Source organism: Triplophysa dalaica, chromosome 1 (genome assembly GCF_015846415.1).
Source record: "Triplophysa dalaica isolate WHDGS20190420 chromosome 1, ASM1584641v1, whole genome shotgun sequence".
NCBI lineage: Eukaryota > Metazoa > Chordata > Actinopteri > Cypriniformes > Nemacheilidae > Triplophysa > Triplophysa dalaica.
In genome coordinates, this window is record NC_079542.1 from 33,784,134 (window position 1) to 33,807,345 (window position 23,212).

General features: G+C 36.5%; 1 protein-coding gene and 1 long non-coding RNA gene across 2 annotated transcripts in view; one reads left to right on the forward strand and one right to left on the reverse strand.

Moving 5' to 3' along the window:
* Positions 1 to 23,212, forward strand: part of LOC130415198 (uncharacterized) — a 41,474-nt gene that overhangs the window by 4,804 nt on the left and 13,458 nt on the right. Inside the window, exon 5 of the long non-coding RNA XR_008905895.1 lies at positions 21 to 156. This is a non-coding gene — a long non-coding RNA (uncharacterized LOC130415198). The remainder of the gene's footprint in view (positions 1 to 20; positions 157 to 23,212) is intronic.
* Positions 2,057 to 21,463, reverse strand: aldh1a3 (aldehyde dehydrogenase 1 family, member A3). Its single transcript, XM_056738607.1, has 13 exons — positions 21,137 to 21,463; positions 20,696 to 20,800; positions 19,917 to 20,057; positions 17,397 to 17,526; positions 13,638 to 13,699; positions 10,419 to 10,547; positions 8,036 to 8,149; positions 7,828 to 7,930; positions 6,038 to 6,222; positions 4,793 to 4,957; positions 4,440 to 4,597; positions 4,244 to 4,318; positions 2,057 to 2,982 (listed from the first exon to the last, which is right to left on the reverse strand). Exons 1-13 carry the CDS (start codon positions 21,236 to 21,238, stop codon positions 2,904 to 2,906), a joined length of 1,548 nt encoding a protein of 515 aa, XP_056594585.1. The 5' UTR covers positions 21,239 to 21,463; the 3' UTR covers positions 2,057 to 2,903.

The following is a 23,212-nucleotide window of genomic DNA, read 5'->3' on the forward strand; positions in this document are numbered from 1 at the left end:
CTCTTCTCTTCTGAAAACAGAATGCAGAAACTTCTATTCCATGTGCCTGTATTCATATGAAAGACCAGAAGAGCATTTGCTTAATCATCCCTGGATGACAAATGATGAATGGGCGTACACAGATGATGAGCCAGATTCAGTAGATGAGATAAAAAGGTAGGATTTTTAAATTCTGATCCACCACGACCTCAATCATCCGGTACGTGCTTTCTTAACTAAAGGTAAGGTGTTTATCAATGCCAGAGCGGATTTACACTTTAGATGTAATTTAACATTGCTTAACGTGCGTCAAATAAGCATTCGATTCAAAAGCACTTCAACCCTCACAATAATATTCACGTGGCGCCCAATGATGAAAAGAGACACGTCTGGGACCTTGGTAATGTGACAGCTGGTGGCAATGGTGTTGAAAAATCGACATTGTGGACACAACATTTGTAATGTGATGTCTAAACATCCGTCTGTTATATACAGCTGTTTTTGAAGTAATGCAATTTATCCTAGAAGATAAATAATAACAGTTTTGGAAATTGAATGTTGATATCTTCAGTGTATTTCAACAACAACCATTACTATAACTATTGAGCATTTGCTTATCTGAAATCTGTGAGTCACTATCCACAATCTGTAAACTGAAGCAATTGATTCAGATGTCTTGATTTGATTTGCAACTTCTCAATTTGATTCAATTCTTGATTTCATTCTTGATTTTCGATTTTATTTAATTTGCTGTTTCTACTTAATTCATAAATAAGAATTAATAAAAATAACCAGTTAACCAGTAGGAAGTGACGGAAATGTAACATCTCCTTCCATATATGGAACATCAGGTCCCAAAGCAATTGTACAGGTACGCCCGCCTTTCTTGCGTATACATTTGGGCGGTCTAAGTCAAATCACACCACGAACTGACGTAGATTTGTGGGGGTGTGGTTACACGTGGCGTTTTAGGCAGGTCTGGTTGAGCATTTGCTTTAGAATCAATGTTTTGCTCCAACGCTTTAATTTTTGGAATTTTACCTGTCTTATACATGCATGGGAAACATATAACACACCAAAGACACCGATAAACACGTATTCGCACCATATAACCCCATTAAATCAAACCTTCCCTATTTGAAGACATAATATGAGTAGGCAGAATTTTATCCTTAAAACACCTTCATATTTAGAAATTAACACCGTCAGTTACCGTAGAAATTATTCAGTTTGAGCAAAGATAATATATATTAACAAGATGCGCCATTGCCGTTGCAATGAATGGTGAGGAATGCAACGGTAATATTGTCGTTCTAGCGAAGAATGCCCCGCCTTCCAGTATAACGATCCAATCGTCAATCGAAAAAGACTTACGATTCTCTGACTTATGTGAGATGCTTGCCAGCCTGTACGCATATGCAGAAGCTGAAGTTACCTTGAAAAAGGTGATTTTTTTACGCGATTTAAGCTTAACAAACCGAAGTAATGGTGCAGTCCGAGGTTAAATCATTGATCAGAAATATTCTATTTAACTTTTTTCCAGCGATTTTAGAAATATCTAACTTCCAACCTTTACAGTGATAGGACTGTGGCCTTGCTATGACATAAATACCTGCCAAGAGGCGTTGAAAACATAGCCACCGAGTGGCACGACTTCTGTAAACGGATTTTAGTTTGAGTCAACAGTATTCAAAGCAGCTATACAAATGTAGCACAAAAGAAAGATGAGTAAACACTATGCAAACTAGTACAGAAGTAAAACGCAGAAAGATTTCTAGCATGTTTGGGGCTGTGTGTTTGCAGAGATGTGTTCTGTTTCTTGAATGTTTTAATGGGATCTGGAGAAAGGGTAAAGTCTTTTGTAAACACTTGTTGAGAGGAAGTGTTTCTCATCCACTGACTACACAACACATCCAGACACACTTTTTTTATTCATTCTGCAACCCAGAACAATCTCCAGAACCCCGTGCACATGCACTACACACTTTTGTTGTTTGCTTCATGCTGGAAGGGTTTGTGTGTATCTCTGTTGAATTAAATATTTCATTCAAGAGTTGAGGTCTCACTTCCTCCACTGTTGGTTTGGGCTTTGTCTTAGTTCTGCTTCCCCCTTTTGGTCATCAGAGGAACTGCACGACTCTTCAATCTGAGCTCACAACGTTTCCTTGGACCACTGTAATCTGATCGTAATTGGTTTGCAAATCCAATCCCAATAAATAACTGAATAAAATGGCCAATTCGATTTTAATTTCATTCGGATTGTTACCTTCTGTAATCTGCTCGATGTCAACACATGATATTTAAACATGGGACATAAAAAAACGAAAACCGCAAAGTTCTGTGTGCGTTTAATGTTGCCCTACCGGTCATCGTTTATTTCTCCCATCCAAAGATTTTTTATTTTAATTTCTTCCTGGGACAACATACTGTGTAAGGCACAGAATAAGACGTTTATACACTTGGTTTGAAGAGGTTATGAAGAGATTCATTGTGAGACATGGTGTTTAAATGAGTCGATAAGAAACACAACGTTTATTTTACAAATACTAACACAGACTATCCTTGGTCATGTTTTTTAGCTGCCACGACAGGAAATCATTTTTTAACCACTAAAAGCCTTATGAATGTGCTCAGCTCTTTCTAAAACATTGTGAATCTACAGTATTAAAATATGTATGAGCTTGGAAAAACAGGAGTATTTATATATATATATGTATATATTAGTAAATATTGAAAGATGATGGATGAATTTGCTTGATATCAACCCATCCAAATTAAATACAAATCTTTTTTTTCATCTGTACAGACCATCTGCATAAAATAAACCCAGACTGGTACAAGATGGGTTAAGAGAAACAGAGAAATCCTTTTGGCCATCACTTGATTGACAGATGCCGTTGTGAATGAAGGCAGCTCGTCTGCTCTCAGATCAGTCTCAGCTGCTCTGTGAGTTTAATAGTGATGGCTTTGACCTCAGTGTATTCTGCCAACGCGTATTCCCCCCTGCAAACAAGCACAAGAACACAGTATCAAATACAAGAGCATACGTCCTTCATCTGATGTCAATCGAATGATTCTAAATGCCTGTGCACTTTTACAAATGTTGCGTTGTCTCAGTTAATAAACTCATAAAAGCTTTCATGCATAAAACCGCTATTTCATCATGTTCCTGTTTTCTATGATTTCCTCTTATTTTTAGATTGCCTCCACTCCCAGTCTGCACATCATTGATTTACTGTACTAATAGTAGTAGTTTACATTAAAGTGCGATGATTACAACAATTGACTGTTGATAATCACATTTCCTACAGTTGATCAATTCACTGTAATTATTACTACAAAATACTGAATTGTGTAGAATTTACTATGTTACAGTATACAACCATTTTACTGGACTTTGCCAAATACTCAAGTAAATTACAGTATTTTCATATGGGCTGTTTGTTCTGTAATGTATTTTGTAAACAGCAGCTTTTTGTTGTTTTGGCAAAAGGCAACATTGTGGAAAAAAAAGGAAATGAGTAGTAATTCAACAATTAGCAGAATGCTATGAATGCGGCACAATTTTTTTCAATACGTAAGAAGAAATAAGACATCATGTATTTATATGAGGAATGCACAAAAACATCGGGCACTGACCGGTATCAGGGCTAGGGCTGATATATACTATTAATTGACTATTAAATGATATAATATTAAAATATACAATCTTCAGCATCAGTATCAGCAGATATCACTCTGAATAATCGATATCGGCGGAGAAATATCGGTGCATCTCTAATTTATATCCAACTATATTTATTACTGTGCTACATAGTATATTGTTTATTTGTTGTAAACTTTGATCATCATAACAAAGCCAGGATGTGATATCTCTCATCTCTGGACTGTAGTAGAGTAACTGAGCTTTGACTCATGTAAACACAGATGTGTTTATAAATAGTCAATGCAAAGTTTCTTTTTACACCATTTTTATACGAATTAATCATAAAAAAACAACAAAAAAATATTTGGCTTCAGGGGCTGTTTTCATAAACTGCTAAGACTAGTCTTAGAAATTAGTCATCTCATATTGTTCTTTAAGACTAGACATAATTTCTTTACATCAGTTACATAAAAAGGTAGATTGGTCTAATTGAAATCTAAAAAGTAAGACTGATAAGTCCTAATTTAGTGGCTAGTCTTTGAAACTCAGTCCTAACTTAGTGGCCAAGTTTATGGACCCAGGTGTAGAGAGAAAAAAACATAAAACACGAGCACTCACAGCTCTCGTCCATTTCCTGACATCTTGTAACCTCCGAATGGAGCTTGAGCGTGTAAAGCATTATAGCAGTTCACCCTGAAAAAGAAGAGAGCTGACCTGTAACACAACTCCGCTCTTACATCACATTGTGATTTCTTAGTCATTCAAATTTGTCGTTACTGCTTAAAAAAAAAAAAAGTTGGTAAAGGTGACCCACCAGACAGTTCCAGACTGGAGGGCCGCAGAGACGCTCAGGGCTTGATCTATGTTACGTGTGAAGACGGCTGCCGTCAGTCCATACTCTGAGCTGTTGGCCCTGTCAATCGCCTCCTCCTGAGTCTTAAACTTCATGATGCACTGAACTGGCCCGAAGATCTGCCAAACAGACGAGACGCTAAAACACATGCTGTGGCAGATTCTTAAAGGAAGGGTTCGCTTTAAAGTAACAACTGCAACGATTTCACACATACAAGTCCGTTTGGAATTATAGAAACACTGTTGGGATTTTATTGTTCGGGCTCCAGCAGGTGGCACTATAGGGAAAGCATTCGGCACGGTGAAGTGCTGTACCTCTTCTTTGGCAATGCGCATGTGATCTTTGACATCAGAGAAGACGGTGGGCTGTATGAACAGACCTCTGTCCTTTAGCGCACATCCACCAATCTCCAGCTTCGCTCCCTCCTTTTTCCCACTGTTCACCAGCTCCAGAATCTTCTCAAACTGCCGCTGGTCGATCTAACCGTTCAACAACACATCAACATCAATGAAGAAATCCAACTACCACTGCTCGTTCATCATATGACACACGTGTGGTCATATTTCTACATCTTATTTTCATCTCTGCAATTCTACATTTTTTTTTAAATATATTTTGTCAATCTAAATCTTGTCAATCTTGTACAATCTAAACAAAAAGCAAAGATATACTGTATATAGCTTTTACAAGTAATTCTTGGATATTTTAAAAGAAAACAACACCAAAATTATGTGTTGGATTTTTTTCCGGTAATCCCTACAAAATAAAAGATTAATATTCACTATTTTCTTGCTTTCAGAGAAAACTAAAATTTTCCTCAGAAAAAAGGTTGTTTGGTTATAGACGGTTTCAGTGGCAACAACAAAAACAGTTAATGTGGACCAAACTTCCGCTGTACCTACACAAAGAATCAATAACTGTTGAGCATTTTAATACAATTAATATGCTATAAAATAATAATATAAATTATTTATTTAATCAATTGTTATATTATAACCAAACGAAGACAGGAAATGAAAGGGATACAAAAATCTAAATAGTAGGAAATATTATTGTATATTTTTTTGATCGGTTGAACACAAAATGAGATATTTTGAAGAATGTAGGAAAGCATACAGTTCTGGGGCACTTTTGACTTCCAGTGTCATTTTTTCCTACTATGGTAGTCAATGATGTCCAAGAAGTGTCAGTTGCTAACATTTTTTCTAATGTTTTTCTTTGTGTTCACCAGAACAGAGACATTTATACATGTTTTGAACAACTTGGGGGGGGGTTCATTTTAATTTTAGGGTGGAGTTTCCCTTTATCTTCGGGCCAGGCACTTGTATCCTATAAAAATTGGGTCTTAAAAATGATTCCAAAGGAAAAGCATTTTCAAAATTTCTCAGAAATTAATGCTCTTGTGTCTCAAGTGACTTTATCTTGTTTAAAGGATGTTTATGTTATTATGTCGGAAAGTGAGTAAATGTTTTTGGAGTGCAGTAATCCTTTTACAAGCATATATACATGGATATCTTTTATTCTTGGCATTGTTTCAGTCAGGAAAGAGATCTGGTCACCTGTGGCCCGTGTGAGGTACGTGGATCCATGGGGTCTCCGAGCACTATGTTCTTCGCTCTTTCCACACTGAGACGCACAAACTCGTCATAAACCTGCTCCTGCACGTACACACGTGACGCAGCTGTGCATGCCTGGCCCTGGTTAAAGAATGCGCCTTTCTGAATCTCCTCAACCGCCAACTGCACTGCACACACAGACACACACACATATCAGACGCATAAGACAGGTCCTTCTTCAAAGGACTGTAGTAAACTTCTGCAACTTACAAATGTGTGCAACCATTTCATACAATGACTTAATAATGCTATAATTTCATGTGCTGTGCATTGGCATAAATCTAGGTTTAAAGGTTCATGTTTATAGTCATAAAACATCTGTAGGCCCCACTTAAAGAAAATACCCAAACCCTTATGGCAGAAAAATACACTTGACAGAACTTTATTTTCCTAACAATATGCCAAACATACAGTATTTGAAAACAAATTAAGGCAACTGGCATTGACAAACAAATGCTGCTGGATACCATTCACCATTCGAAACCTTACCAACCTGTTTTCCTAAAATAGTTTGTGCATTTTCTTCTAATGAATTCCACTTGATATTTTGGCAATTCATTTCAGGCATCTCTAAGTGTGACTTAAGCGTCTCTCAATCCCTTCTTTTTGAAACCAAATCTTTTTGAATTACTTTCCGCTCTTTACCGTACGTGTGTTGAAGTCAAATGATGTCATTAAAGGAGTAGTTCACTTCCAAATAAGCAACCATTGACTTTCCATCATTTTTATTCCTACTATGGAAAGATAATGGGGGCTTATTGTAAAGAGAACTTCTCATTTAAATTTCCTGTGAAATTGTCAGTCGCCGTAAGGCGATGGTTTTCAACACTACATTTCAAGAAACTAAGATGTTTCTTCACTAAACTTCTTCCCATCTGCTGTGATATCACATTAACGTTCACGTTCAGTGTTCAGATGCATTGAATGTGGGATTAAAAGGGGAGGTCTGATGGGATTTATTTTCTTTAAATTTAGTTAGTGAGTAGTAGTATAGCTGTTTGAGCATTAACAACATTTGCCAAGTCATAACGCTCAAAGTTCAGAGAAGAGGAAGATATTTTCATATTAACAGAAATCACTTTTTCTAAACTGCAAAGAACGTGTCATTGGGGCTACTTCCTGCAGTAGTTACAATCACAATGGCCAAATTTGACATAAACCCTGCCCCCGGGAACACGGATAGGGTAATGGTCAGGACATCTCAACACACTCTAAGCGGTAGACCGATCCCAAAAGACTGGCTCGGCTTGACCAATCAGAGCATTTCCGAAGGAGCGACTTCATAGAACCAGGAAATCAACAGCCTGTTTTCTGAGAATCAAGATGACGGTGTAAATCACAGATGAAATGTGTAATATATGAAGCATTTTTTGAAAATCGAAACATGAACACCTATTGTTTAGCACATCAAAACAGAATAACGACTTTGAACAAAATGTAAAATAAGACCCCTTTAAAGCTTAATTTGGGGGACGAAGAGAGATTTCACAGCACATTAGGCATAAAATAATTCTACTGCTGTGGATGACTTGGTGAAAAGTCTGACTAAAGAAAACTCCTTTTGCCGTTCACTGAAACACACTACATGTTTGGAATGAGTATTTTGTTTCCATTTGGCTGTAATGTCTCTTCAAGAGCTGATTTAGAAACGGACACATGTCTAGGGAAGGCTGACGTTCCCAACGAGCTCATTATAGTTTCTGTGCTTGGATCTGGAAAACCACATCACTCACGGTCTGAGTCAGCGAACACAATGCAGGGGTTCTTCCCCCCGAGCTCCAGAGTGACTCTCTTCAGGTTACTCCTGCCCGCCGCTTCTTTGATCAGCTGACCCACCTGAACATAAAGAGAGCAGAGCCGCTGCTTACACTGAGCTAATGATTCTTCTCTCAGTGTGCTTGTGTCTGGCTGATTTGTCATCACAGTTTTTTTTTTGCTTACCTCTGTCGAGCCGGTGAAAGCCACTTTATCAACGTTCATATGACTAGCGACCGCCGCCCCAGCAGTCGGTCCAAATCCAGGTACGATATTCACAACTCCAGGTGGAAAACCAGCCTGCATGACATGAAATAAACAACGATCTCTATTATTCTCAATAGCATAGTGGATTAATATGTCTTAAAATCGCTTAATACCTGCGCTTATGGCAAATGAATGGGTCACAAAGTGCCCAAGGGGCGAGAAACGGCATGATTGCAGGAGAAATGATGTTCACAAAGAGAGGGTTTTTCTTTAGAGGACTTGATCTCATTCATAACGATGGAGACGTAAATCATCTCTTTATAAGATGCAGAGCGCTTGAATAGAAAGACGGTCACAGCTGCACTTCAGCTCATGACATTACGGGCGCTTCATGTGCTCCATGGTCTCTTTGAAGATTTAAAGATGACAATTTGTGAGTTTTGTATAAACATGCAGAAGTAATTAAACACACTGCAGCTGCAATACAACGAATACAAAAGACCTTGGCTTACATGAGATGCTTTATACCTAAAGAAATAAAAGAACTTACAGGCATTGACGTTTATATTCAATGCGGCTTACAAATGAGAAGTGCAAGAAAAATCTACTTTCATTTTTATCTCTATTATTATTGTAAAAAAACAGTTGTAGCACAAGTATACACCTGTTATCATCTTAAAAAAAACAAGTGCAGGTCATCACATAAATAGACAGGTAACTGAAAAGAACATATAAAAGGATAAATTAGGTCCATATGATTTTTTCGTTTTTCCCATTTTAATTTCTCTGAGTTCTGTATTTTCAATGCTGTACTTTACAGTAGTAAATTAATTTGTGCTTAAACATAATGTATACCATGGTATTTACTACAGTAAAATGGAGCAAAATTCTTGTGTATTATAGTATATTTGAACCGTACTAGGTTAAATATTAAAGAATACTATAGTTTTTACTACAGTTTATAAATTAATTATAAGTCAATTATTTTATCATTTGATTCAAATTAAGCAGACTTTTATTTTGCCGGTTCGTTTGCGAAGACGCTTGAGCTTCAGCGTGTTTGACAGTAGCTTCATTTAAACAGTGAAATGCTTGTAAAATAAACGTAGAACAACTCTGTGGATGAATTTCATGCGTTCATGTCCTCGTATAGTGAGATACAGACAAATCCACGAGTGTCACACTTGTAACATTTTAAAGTGTGCAGCTCATTCAATCATAGACATGCAGAACAAGCGGAGGACATATTTAAATAGTAGAATCCTGCTTTCCTGATTCTTTCCATGTTTTCCCACATCAAGCATATCATAGGGTTCTAGATCACTGGACTCGATGGAGCCAGAAAAAACATTTTGATTGCAAAAAAGGAAATAAAAAAAGGAAAATAAATATCGATGCCCCACTAGCTAACCTCGCACATGGATGAACTCACTTCACACAAACAAGCTGCTCTGTCAAATCCACCTGCCAAGTGTATCGCACACATGCTTCACTATTAAATTTATTCTTTTCACAGGCCAATTATTTTGTAGCGTGTGCGACATACTATATACTGTATGTCGCACTGTACAGCCCTGTTAAACCATTTATTTTTCAATTTTTAGCTGTCCAGCTTCAGTAACAACTACAATGTTAAAACAATTTGTAGGATTTACTTATTTTTAGTGTAAATGTTTTGCACACAGCTTTTTTAAATCAATTTACAAAATATTTTGTGCACACTTTGTGTGTAAAAATAAATCAACACAATTTGTTTTGTAAATCCTACTAGTTGTTTTTTCAGTGTCCACATCTATATAATAATAATAAACTGTTTAATAATATTACTAATAACATGAAAAAACTATAGTAGAATTTGTTTAGTAAAATATGTCAGGCATTACTTAAGGTTACCTATTGGGGTTCAAAGTGCTGTGATTCTAAGGATAGATTTGTAAATCTTTTGTAAAAAAAGCAAAAATCTAAATCTCAAAATATTTTGAGATGAGCCTGTATATGTAGATGCCACATTTGAACGTTTCAGACATTTCAAAACATGTTTTTCATGCTTGTCCTTCACTAACTGAGCAACAGTTGCATACTACACTATATGCAGTATGTACTTTATGTGTGTACTAGTTAAAACATTGCAAACACCATCTGCCTTTAATTTGGCATTGGCGTTTTTCCTCTGTATCATTAGAACCCCCTGCAGTCCTCATGGACCCCCAGTTGGGAAAACCTGGCTTACGAATGTTTTACAATGTGTCAAATCCAACCACGCTGGACTATATCACAAGTAACAGAACTGATGAAATCAATCATTATTGTCTTTTTGAATCAAATCATACTGGCAAACAACAGCAATCCCATAATCCCTCACCTCCTTTATGAGCGCTCCAACGTGGAGAGCTGTCAGCGGGGTCTGCTCGGCAGGTTTGATGACCACCGTGTTTCCACAGGCCAGAGCTGGTGCTATCTTCCATATAAACATCAGCAGAGGGAGATTCCACTACAGACACACAGAACAATAGAATGAATTAAAACATCTAAATAAGTACGTTAATAAAAAATTGTGGTATGGTTTATTCCCTTGAGAGTGTGTAGACAGTGTGCCGATGTCTTGAAGCTCTTTGTGAATGTGTACACAAATGACTTGTTTAACAATATTCAGAGTTGTTATTTTTGAATGCAGTGATGGTCATTAGATACGGTTCAGGCATGTATTTTTGTTTCTGAGTGACTCATGTGTTGTGAATGCCAGCGTTGCTTTCTGTAATGAGCGCCATACTGGCCCCAAATCTGAGATACAGCTTCATGATATAATCTCCAGTGTGCATGAGCACGCCAAAGCAACACGAGAAGATAAAAAATCCATTTTTCATCAATGAGCGCAGATGATTTTAAACTTCTTGAAACATCTTGTGTTTCTTTGACAACAGTTACTTGATTTGAAGTGAAGGACGAGCCACCCTGCTGAATCTACAAACGATATGATTGCTTTATACGTTTTTTGAAGCTTTTATCTTTTTGTATCTTAAATCTCATGTCTCTACTCAACATGTATAAAATAGAAGAAAAAATATTTTGGAGCTTCGCATAACTGTAATAAATTACATTTGTAAAAATACATAAACATAACAAAACATACAAAAATATATAGATTTTTACTTTTTAAAATGCTTGTTTTGATCTTATTTTACATAGTTTTCAATCTTGTGATTCTCTTGAAAGTTGAGGCTTTCTTTATGCAAAGATAATATGAAGAGTTTGGTTCCAAAATGTGTTTTATTTAGTTAGTTAGCTGTATTCTTTTTAGTTATTGTGGCTTAAATCAAAACCAGCCAACTACCGTTTGTTTGATAGTAATTGGAATGGACAATAAAAAAACATGATTTTTAGAACCAAGCTCATATTTCCACTTAAAAAAACAGTCAATATATTTAATTACCTAATAAATATTTAACAGGGTATAGAATAAAACATTGTTAATATATTACAATATATTTACTAATAAAAATATTTGCATTTATTATAAAATATAAGCACTTGCTTCCAATGCATGGATATTCATTATTTAACATATTGAATTATATTTTCCACTTTATTCCTGTATATATGCAGTACATTATAATTTTCTATATTTTTTAGTTGTTTCATAAAAGGTCTGCGTCCCAAGTTGAGACACATATATATGTTTGAATGGTTTATTTGCAAAAACAGATTTTTTAATAACCATGTTTTTTTATTTATGTTATTGTACTTTTATCGTGTTAGTTAGATCAAATCAACCCAACAGCAGTTTTATTAATATTAATTGAAATGCACAATAAAACATGATTTTTTGTAATTGAGATATCTGTTTTTGCAAATGAACTCTTTATTTTTTTACTTGACATCACAGCTAGATATAGTCCTTTGTCTGTCATGGCCAAGCCATTCTGCAAGCCTGTTTTCAGAGCCAAATGATGAGGGCACATCTTCACTTCATTCCATCTGCTGTCACTGAGGATTTGTTCATTTTTTCAACAAAAAAATCTGATCAAATTTCGTCAGTTGGAGAAAAAGGATCTGTACCGTACGGATTTTGATCCATTCATGGATCCTGCTGTTTGGAATTCAGGGTTCATGTGATGAACATTCTTTACTCTGGATGGCACGGTTGATGGTAAAGCCTTTTCCTCATTTAATGTTCAGGTGTCAGGGAGTGGTGTGTGTGTGTACTTGTAACCTACAGTGGGTGTTTGCTTACATTGATGTGAAAGACTCTAGACAGGCGTTGCCTACAGTATATAAACAATGCTGTGTCAAAGCAGAACCACACAACAGTCATCCAATCTTATTGTGTTTATACGCTTTGTGCTCAAAACCATGTTCCAATTTTTTTTCCATTCAGCTGGTAGTCTGAATATGTTTTGAAAACATAGAATGGAGTAAATTTGTCTTGACGCGTGCTTTGTTGCCAACGTAAATCGAGTATGCCAGTGCAATAAAAAGTATACTAATTTAATCTTGTAAACCATCAAACTTGCTAGCAAAATGTTAAATTGTATTGAAATTAGTGGTGGGCCGTTATCGGCGATAACGTGCTGCGTTAACGTGAGACTCTTATCGGGCGATAAAAAAAACGTGGCCGTTAATCTATTCTCAAAGTTGGGTTGGGAGCTGGGTCTATACTTCGCAAGCTATGATGATTTTTACCTTGATATTTTAGCGCGCAGGTATACCTAATACCTAATTCGCGCCGCCTTCGCGCGATTCGCGCCGCAAGTAGGTCTATCGCTTCTTTGCATTGAATTAACATGTAAATCACTCGCGCTTGACGCGCCATTCGCGTTTGGTCTGAACACAACATAACGTTACTGTAAAATTACCACATCAAACGTGACGTGCTAACATGGATGCAGCTATGAAGCCGCCGGGTTTGCTTCAGGGAAAATTTATTTTTAAGAAGCTTCCCAATAGAAACATCAACAAGACTAAGGTTGTTTGCACCTTGTGCAATGCGGAATTGGTTTAGTGTAGGAGTTCTTCCAGTCTCAAGTACCACCTAAGCGCAAAGCATCCCTTAGCTAATGCGTAAGTAAACACAAGTACATCTTATTGAACATAGGTTATTTCATCACCAATTATCATAGTAGAACAGCTTTCTCAAGCAGTTTGTGATGCATTTTGGAAACAGGAGATGCGCCCCTGGTCAAATGCGCCACCCGTTCTCAAAGACTTACTTTTAGTCATTATTTGGGTAGCACACATATTCTGAATGCCTTCGGCAGAATTCAAATGAGCCATTTTAATCTAGATTAATCTAGATTAATTCCAAGATTACAGTGAGATTAATCTAGTTTAAAAAAAATCTATTTCCATCACTAATTGAAATCCAAAATCATCCAAAATTTTTATGAATTCGTACAACATTAATCATACAATAAACATTATTGGATACAGAAATAATGAAGCCCCAACACTAAATCTAACCATTACTGGATCTGATATATCGCTCAAATGAGAATTCACATTCATACGAATTGGTCACTTTGTAAAATAGTTACGAAATCGGGGGGCAAGTGAAATCTGATGCAAAGAACGTTCGCAAACTCACCGGAATAATGGCACCGCACACACCGATGGGCTCGTGTTTGGTGAAACACACAAAGTTTTCATCTGTTGGAGAGAAAAACAAGAGAAATGAGACGGTAAAGAGACACTAAAGTTAACGACACACCAAAGCTCCCCTTTGATATACTATCATTGTTTAGTGGAAAGCTCTTCGATGTGGTCACCAAAAACCAAACATGAAAGACAAAAGATGAAGAAAAAAGCTAGAATGATGGTTTGAATGGGCCACACAAAGCTCTCCGGTCAGGAGGAGTGTATATGTTCTGCTGTTTTTCACATTGAAATGAGAGAGGGATGAGGAGGTGTGTGAGAAGTCTGGGCAGCGGTTCAAACCTGCCGCAGATCTGCTCTTGGCTCGGGCGCACACCTTTGTTCGCTCTTAGAGGTCCGCTCTCTCTCCCAGGAGTCAGATAACCGGCTAGGGGTAATGTAAGGTAGCAATGCTGTTTTATCACATCTCTTTGCACTTGAACCTTTCCGATGGAAAATGCCACTGAGATTGGGCACATTTACCACTTCCCTGTGGATCCGGTTGCCTCGCTGTGTCACCGCTCAGCGGCTGGTTACTAGAAGAATAGTTAATTTTAAAAATATAAATGAGAAAAAACCCTGTCCTTATTTACTCGTTGTTTCAAGTATTCTATATTCTAAAAAAATATTTTGTCTTGGCTTTTTAGGACTGTCAAACGATTAATCGCGATTAATCGCATCTTGAATAAAAGTTTTTGTTTACATTATATATGTCTGTGTACTGTGCATATTAATTTGGTATTTATAAAGACATACACATACGTGCATATAATTAACTCTTTACCCGCTGGCCTTTTTTATTAAGTGGCCAGCGCCAGCGTTTTTAACATTTTCCTCAAAATTGAATGGCTCAAAGTACATTTTCTAATATATGGACAAACAATATGAGTCACTGCTTTTAAACAAAAGAAACCGTATTCTTCTTTCTTCAGTTGTTCATTTATTATCACTCCTTAGATGTGTGCAGGTTTCTTCCAAGATGCATCACTTTGATTAAAAAGTTGAGATAATTACATTTTTTTGGTCAAAGACTACGCCCAGATTAGACTCAGAAAAATGATAAAAAAACTAAAAGATATATACGTTCTAGGTTCACAGATTCTGTACAGATCTAAAGGTGTGTAACAGCTACACATGCTGTACAACAGTACATACACTGATTGCCGTAATAACTCGTTTTAGGCAGGGAACGGTTGATTTTTAAATGACTAGATTACTCGTCAGTGGCGGGGAAAGAGTCAAGAAAAATATCAAGTATACCAATTAATAGACATTTTCATTTAACTTCATATATAATTGACATGATTGGTAAATATAAATAAATACATCTTAATGTTTCCTAAATAAGAATGCGTGTATGTGTTTATAAATACAAAATTAATATGCACAGTACACAGACATACAGTATACTATGTAATCACAAACTTTTATTCTGAATGCGATTAATCGTGATTAATCGTTTGACAGCCCTAGTATAAATATTTAAATAATCCTAAATTGAATATTTTATGGTTACGGTGATAACAAGAATTATTTACAACAGTGGTTCTCAACTCTTCACTATGAACAAACTCATACAAATTAGCCACCTCATTAATCATGTGAACTTGAACTTGAACTTGAACACCCTTAAATCGTATGTTACTGGTGCAAAAGTAAACTGTAGAAAAGGATCAATCGAACCCATACTACTGTTTAGCCACTTTTATGTGTCTGAAAAGTTTACATTCATTTTTGGTGTATAATTACCTTTTGTGATGCAGTGAGATATACAGTGTGTGGTATATGTGTTTTTAACAGTATGAGGAAAGATAAACATGTCAGAAAAAAAACTAAGATGATTGGATTTCTGAATAGTCTATTGATAACTTTAGGGAAGCTTGTTGAATCGTATGATGAGGCTGTGTTTAAATAATTATAATATACAAGCAGTGCGTGAGGCATGTTTCCACAGTGGAGAAACAATCCCAGAATGCACTGTGATGTGTAATGTAAAAAAATCATCCATGACTACGGACCAAGCAAGAGAAATTCTGATTACAAACAAACTCAAACATTTTTGAACATCTAAAGGGATAAATACAGTTCAACTTGTTAAAAATGTACAAATGTACCAAAAATGAGTGTATTTCAGTACTATATGCTAACACCAAACTCATGATAACTAGAAATGCAATGCGTTGCATATTGTTCCAAACAAAGCAGCTTACCAGTTTCTGAAATTGAAAAGCTATTATTTCACACTACAACCGCACTGTGAACTCTGACAGTACTGTATGAAAGTCACATTTCATATGTCATTTGTAGATGGATGTGGCCGGACCACGCCTGTTAATCTACTAAAGCCAGCCTCTCTGAGACGTGACCTTCTCGTGTTTCTGCACGCTGCAGTGTGTCAAAGTGATTACAGACTTCACGACTCCCTAACACAATGCTCATCTCTGCCTGGCATCAGCCAACGGCCCTTTCCAACTGATCCGACAGTACCGCTTATCAAAGGTTAAATTGACACGGCTAGGGAGCGGTCACAGATGGAGGGATTTAATTCTGTAAACGCGAAATCACATCATATCCAAACATCACCCGTTAACATCAAGTTGTTGCAGTAAATAACTTTGAACCAATCTGATTTCACTAAGGGCGGGACTATGCAGTGTGATGCAACAATTTAAATAAAAAACAAGAAATCCCTTTGTTTGTTCTATAATTGTGTTAGGGATAGATTACCATTAGCTACCTTTGACAGTAAGTAGAAATGTCAGATTGGTGTCATAATTGGTGTTGACATTCCTTTTGAATCGAGCTAATGCAATAAAGGTAAATTAACAGTAAATGTCATGTTTTTCCAAATAAACACAGAAGTTTGTCATTATCGGGTGGTTGACATATGCTCAGTGGCATCATGAATGGGAAAATTTAAATCTGGTGGAGTCCCAGGCCGTGTTCCAGGCCTCTAAAGAGCGAGATATTCAATCTGCTCATCTGCAGCACCGGCGGTCGCACCTCAGCGATCAGGATCAGAGCGTCTTCCTTTTCCTTTGTGTGCCGAGGGCTTTCGTCTTTTAAGGCTTTATTTGAATCTAATCAGGGGGAAAGAAGGGAAGCATGTTTTGTCTATTGAGTCTCCTGGAGTGGATGGAATGCTGGGGACGAGGAAGAATTAGAGAGGGGGATGACATACCACCCAGGGCTTGAAGAAATCAACCACTTCGTACTCATTAACTTATCTCTAGCGTTGAGACGTCGGCGACGACTATGTTTGGGGATTGTAGAGTTTCTGAATATATTTACGTATATGTAATTATTTTAAATGCATTTTGCTTTTTAAAAGGAATTCCCCATTTATAAATATTTAAATATATAAATAATATTTTAATTTATTTATTATGATATAAAGATATTTTATCGCAAGAAACATTATTTGGTTGCCAGGATGTTCACTAAAGATGCTCACGTCTTAAAATGGAGTGAAGCAACATGAAGCCGATTCACAATAAGGAAACATAATAACAGATTTTATTGGTACGGTTAAAATTCCTCTATTTTTTTCAGAAATGCAAATCGGTAAATTCAAATGCCAAATTATAAATTAGACGTAATTTAAAGATTTGAGATTTTTGTTCGGCACAAAGTTTCACGACAACTGACCATTGTACCTATCAGACCCAACACAACCTTGTCATCAAAATACAGTAAGATTTAAAATACTCACCGACTGGCATTGTTTTCCCATGAATTTTGTCTGTCCAGCCAGCGTAATATCTCAGAGTTTTAACGCTGCCATCCAGATCAACGAAAAAAGCGTGCAGAAAGGGTTTGCCAGTGTCCATCGACTCCAGAGTCTGGAAACCAAGAGGTACAGTAATCACTCTAATTGCTGCAAACCAATTCTCGGAACATAAAAGCATAAAGTTATCATGTTTTATTAGAAATCTGTTTCAAATAGACGTTTTTATTGGGCTTCTCGAAAAACACGCTCATTTCGAGAGCTACAAATTTGATACAAAACAACTGTTTTTATGCGCGTCCCAAGATGCCAAGAGAATTTCATGCGCATTGGGAGTTTGCAGATCCAAAAATTAAACGATAACAAAAATCATACATTCTGCTGCCTTGTAATAATAAAAAACAATGAGGAAAGGTGGGTGAGACCATGACTCTGAGCTGTAATATGGGATGGTGGCCATCTGTGCTGTGATGAATTGATTAGTGTGTATGTTTTTAAATAAAATATATCATGTTGTTCGAAATAAGATTACATGAGTTTAAAATCTGCAAACTGACACTACTGACATATTCCATGTTCATCACAGTGAAACCCATCGTAACTAACCTCAAACCCTTAAAGGAGTTTCTCCAAACAAACTTGCGTGTGAAACGTACAACACTACACAAGTCTAACTGTGACAAGTAAATGTGTTCTTACATTCGATCAGTCCCATTTGCTCATTGTACTGTTGTACAACGCTCTGTAAATGACTCAATAATAATGAAAGAGATCGCTTTTACGGCTTGATCTCCAAATCTGTTCTTTATTTCCCTACTCAGAGTTTGGAGTTATTGAAATAGCTATAGCCCGATGATGAATCATAAGGACATGTTTGCAATTAGCAATCAAATGCAATCTAGAAACATTACTTCACTCGCATCTGTACAATCTCAATCTCACAAATCCAGCACAGATATGATCTGGCAGTAGAACAGGGTGAAAACGAAACGCATGCAAAGCTTCAATTACAATCGTGGCATTGTACAACTGAATGCAAACTCATGAACAATAATAGGTCATTTCTGAAAAAAAAGCTGTTAAATCATGTTTTAATTGACGAGAAGACTTTAACACCTGCAGCAGTGTTGGACGGATGCGCTCAGACAAGCGTGACGGTGTTCATCTACAGTTCAAGAGCGTGACCAGCACCATATACAGTACACACTAAACCAGTTGGACAGAATGTTATTTTGGTTTGCGCCTGTATAGATAATTGAAGAATAGGAACGGTTTCTCATTCCACTGTAACCATCTCCACATAATACTAATCTAAATGTGACATTTTTTTTAATGTTTGGTTTATATATTGTAGCTAATCTGTAGTACAATAACAAATGTAACATATACTTTTTTTTATAATTGTGGTAATCGTCTAAAAAAAGTTAATAATTAGTTGTTTGCAGCTGATAAATATCAAATTTCAAGGTTTCGTACTGTTGTAATACATAAAGTTAAAACCTAGAATTGTGTAGCCTATCCGTCTGTTTTATCTTATAAATAGCAACATTTATTGCACTGTTTCTCTATACAATTATATATCACTTTGCAAGATGTAAAGAATGCTGGTCCAGAGAAACATGTTTTAGTCTAACACCACACAAATGTTGAAACAAATAAAACCAACAGAACAAAATGTATATTTAACATTGAATGATTTATGTGAGATTAAAACATAATTAATAAAAAAAAACGGAAACCAAAAATGTTTTGTGACCAGTGTTTTGTTTAATCTTGCAAAGTGGTCCGATAAAGCCTGTCATTTAAATATCGCTATTTAAAACATTGGTATCATAAAAAGCAACAGTCTTCAAGCACTTACCAAAAATAAGTAGCATCGCCCTGAAACATAAAAATGAGCAGCAATGTGATGTTGAAAACAGAGACACTTTTCCGTTTGTTTTGCCACCTTCACGTCGGAAATTCGATCGTTCCCAAATGTTTTATTCTACTTAATAATCAGTGTCACTAAATACTTTTAAAGTTATCATTTCCAGATGTTATTTTCCGGGTTGAAGTGGGAATGATAAAATTTTCGAGAGAACGTGAAGGAAGCAATTAAAAGTATTTGGTAACATTAAAACATTAATGTTAATGATTTAGTAGCATTAAAAAAAATTACAACTATCTGCAAACATTTAAAGAGCGCCGTTCCATAAATTATTTCCAGGGTGAAGTGGGAATTATCAAATTTAAATCGAAGAATGTCTCTGTTTTCAACATCACATTGCTGCTCATGTTTTATGGCAGTATAAGTCAAGCGAAAACTCCCACTAGACTAGCAAACAGTTAAGGGACTGTTCGATTTCACGCACTACTGCGCAGACCGAACGGTGTATGACGTATCACGAGAGAATGATATGCGCACTCTAAAGCACGCTTGAAGCAAAATATGTCTAAACTTTTCTCAACACTCCGTTAAAATCGATGCGGCTAATTCATAAGTAAACTTGAAAAGAGACTCACAGCGAGCAGACATCGCTCTCTCTCTAGCAGATCCGCTAGTCTGTGGAGCAACGCACCTCGACGGGACGCGTCCATCTGCCGCCACGCCGAGCCTCTCCGCCTCGCTGCTGCCGCAGCTTCCACCGCCTTATCAACATCAGCCTGAACCAATCAAAACAATCACATCCTTTAACGTCAATAATATTATATATTAATAATAAAAGTTTTACCAATGTTATATTTTAGAAAATGTGTACCATGCTTTGTTATAGTAAAAGTGTAGTAAACATAGTTTTCCTGTAGTAAGAGTGTACTATGGTTTTATTATAGTAGACATGTTTGTACTAAAGGTATCATGTTTTTTGATTGATTGGTTGCCATTTGTATTACTTATACTGTATCATGGTAAACTATGGTAACTGTGGTTAGACCATGGTAAATTTGTGGTTAATTTTGTTTTACTATAATAGCATAGGTAAACTACTGTAGATACAGTACTGCAGTAAAAGCATGTTTAATCTTCAATTATTACAATTATACTGAAGGATGAAAATTAAATGCATACAAATATATACTGTAGTGATTACAATTGTAAAGTGCATAGGTCATTTTGAGGAATATGTGCTTTGGAATGTTATTTGCTTAACTATGTTAATTCCTTTAATTTTATATCAGATGATAAATAATTACGAAAAAGACAAATGTGATCTGTGCCAGAACATTAACGTTTATCATTCTTATTTGAAAAAGCTCAGAATGTTCGTATTGACTGAGAAATATAATGAAAGAACAGTTCTTACTTGATCAGCCTCCTCAATGTCACAGATTTTGACACCTGTTGCCGGGTTGAACGTGGGAAACGTCTTTCCTTTGACTGAGGTGTGCCATTCATTATTGATAAAAATCTGCAACGCATATATAGGTTTTCATTACAGTGTTTTATGAGCAGAGGAATATGATAAATGTGCTTCATGTTTTCATTAAAACACACAGGTTTACTATTCACAATGAACTTTTTCTCGCTGTATGCAGATCTTGTGTCTTTGGAGATTTTCTTGCTACTACATTACATATCATTCAGATCAGTGCATTGGTTTTTAGTCACCTAAAGACCTAAGGCACAAAATGTTCTGTATGGTGTATCCCCTTTTTTGTTCTTACTGACATCTTTATTTTCAACAGCCAGAATTTTATATCCACTACGAGATTTTTCCAAATAGAAAGTGAAGAAGAACTCTTACCTTCGTGTGTTTGATGTCAGGGTTTTTCACAGGTTGAGGCAGAGCCGGAGGGGTTTCCTCATTTCGAGAGAGCCCATTCTCTATACTTCCATTCTGCGCCATATCTGTTGCTGTGAAATCGTAGAGAAGCGAAAGCAAAGATTACAGATGGCTGTTGACTGAACATGATTCCACATCCAGCACAGTTTATAACAACTTTTAAAGGGCCTCCCCCTTCTGGCAAGCTTTCTCTCCGCCCACTCAGCAACAGAATACCACCTGCCAGTGAATCAGACTTTAAAAACACAACACTTGATGTTTAACAGGTATGTTATGAATCAAAAATCATACGACCGTTTTAAGAGATCAAACATGAAAACAATCCGCCACCCCCAAAAACAGAAGGGAAGGTCTGCGTGTCCGTGTTAGGCGTTGGAAATAATGAGCGTGAATCAATATTTACATTTCGCCACGGTGGCTTTGATCAGCCGGCCGCGGGATGGATGGGAAGCGACTGCGGGCCGAGCATCAGACGGGCCAAGGTGTGATGCGTTCTGATGTTCGTCGCAAAGTCGTTTTTTGCACCTGGGCCTCGTGAAGCTGAATGGAGTTGAACGCATGCAAACAAATGCTTTTGTTTCGCCGGGACAAAGACTTTCCCAGCTTCTGCCTGCTAATCGGACACTGTTGCTATTGTTTCCCCTCCATTGCATCTTGTCACTCTTCTTGTCAAAGTTTAATTAGGACAACGAGCTCTTGCCGGGCCATTTCTCACTTCAGCAGCTTTCTAAACACTTCCTAATGAGGCCAAGGCTCGCACACATCCAGAGAGGGCACAAATGATGAAAATCAAAGAAGTGGCTGGAGAGACGGACTAACGTTTAGGTGCTCTACGACATATTCAAACTGTTGGGTACATGTTTACATATGTGAAAATTACTGTTTCAAGTGTTTTGCTTTTAGGGATGCACCGATACGTAAATTTTGGCAGATATCGATAACCGATCGTTTTTTCAAATTGAAAGCCGGTAACCGATATATTGGCCGATATACAGTAGTATCTAAATATTAACATTACATATCTGAGGCTGAAACAAAAGGCAAAGAGTGAACAACTGCTTTTTCTTTAAAGCATTCACTGCAAAAACAAGGTAACCATTAGTTCTCTTTTCCCCCTGAAAATCATGCACCAAGCCTACTTTACACTAGTTAACAATTCTTTAATTTTGTTTACTTTTCTGGTATATTATACTGTTGATGTTCTTCCAGAGCAACCCAAAAAAAAGTGTTCTCAATAGCCACAAGTCTAATGGCGGGAATACACTACAAGACTTTTAAAATCTGAATAGATTTTAAACTTTTTTTGAAAGTTTCAGATAGAAAGAGACTAACTGATCAAATATGCAGACTGAAAATCTAGGCAAAATCTGAGGGAAAGTATTGTAGTGTATTTTAGCATTAACAGGTCTCAAGACAGAACACATTCAAACAATATGCTTTTGTTGGTGTTATTTACACATTCATAAATATCTACACACTGTACCTACTGAAGTGGTTCAGAGGAAATGATTCATAATTTATCGGCCTGATTTTATTACTCAATAACAATAACTGGTCACAGTTGAAAAACAGTACAGAATCTTTCTGCAGATACCGATATGATACCCTATTTGTTTGTATATACACTAAGAAACCAGAGTTTAGAGTCACTTACGCATTTTTTATTTATACTTTATTCCACAAACTATAACATTACATAAATGTAATGCTGGGAATTATGTTGACGAAAGAAGTGACAAAGTAAATGAAAAATATGCTATCTTCGTCATTTTATCAAGCAGTTTCTTGAGGTCTCAGAAGCAGAAAAACTGTTTTGAAGGAGTTCGCATGTGTTCTGGACTCTTCATTATTCAGTTAAAACCTTCTTTAAATCAAATCTTAGTTTTGTTCTTAAAATTCACGTTCGCGCAAAAAAATCAAGCAATAAACATAGATAAAAAATGATATGTACGTGTGTAAATTTATATTATTTTTGCTTATTTGAGCAGACTTTTTGTTAGGTGCATTGAGTGCATTACACTATTAGCTATCAAAGTA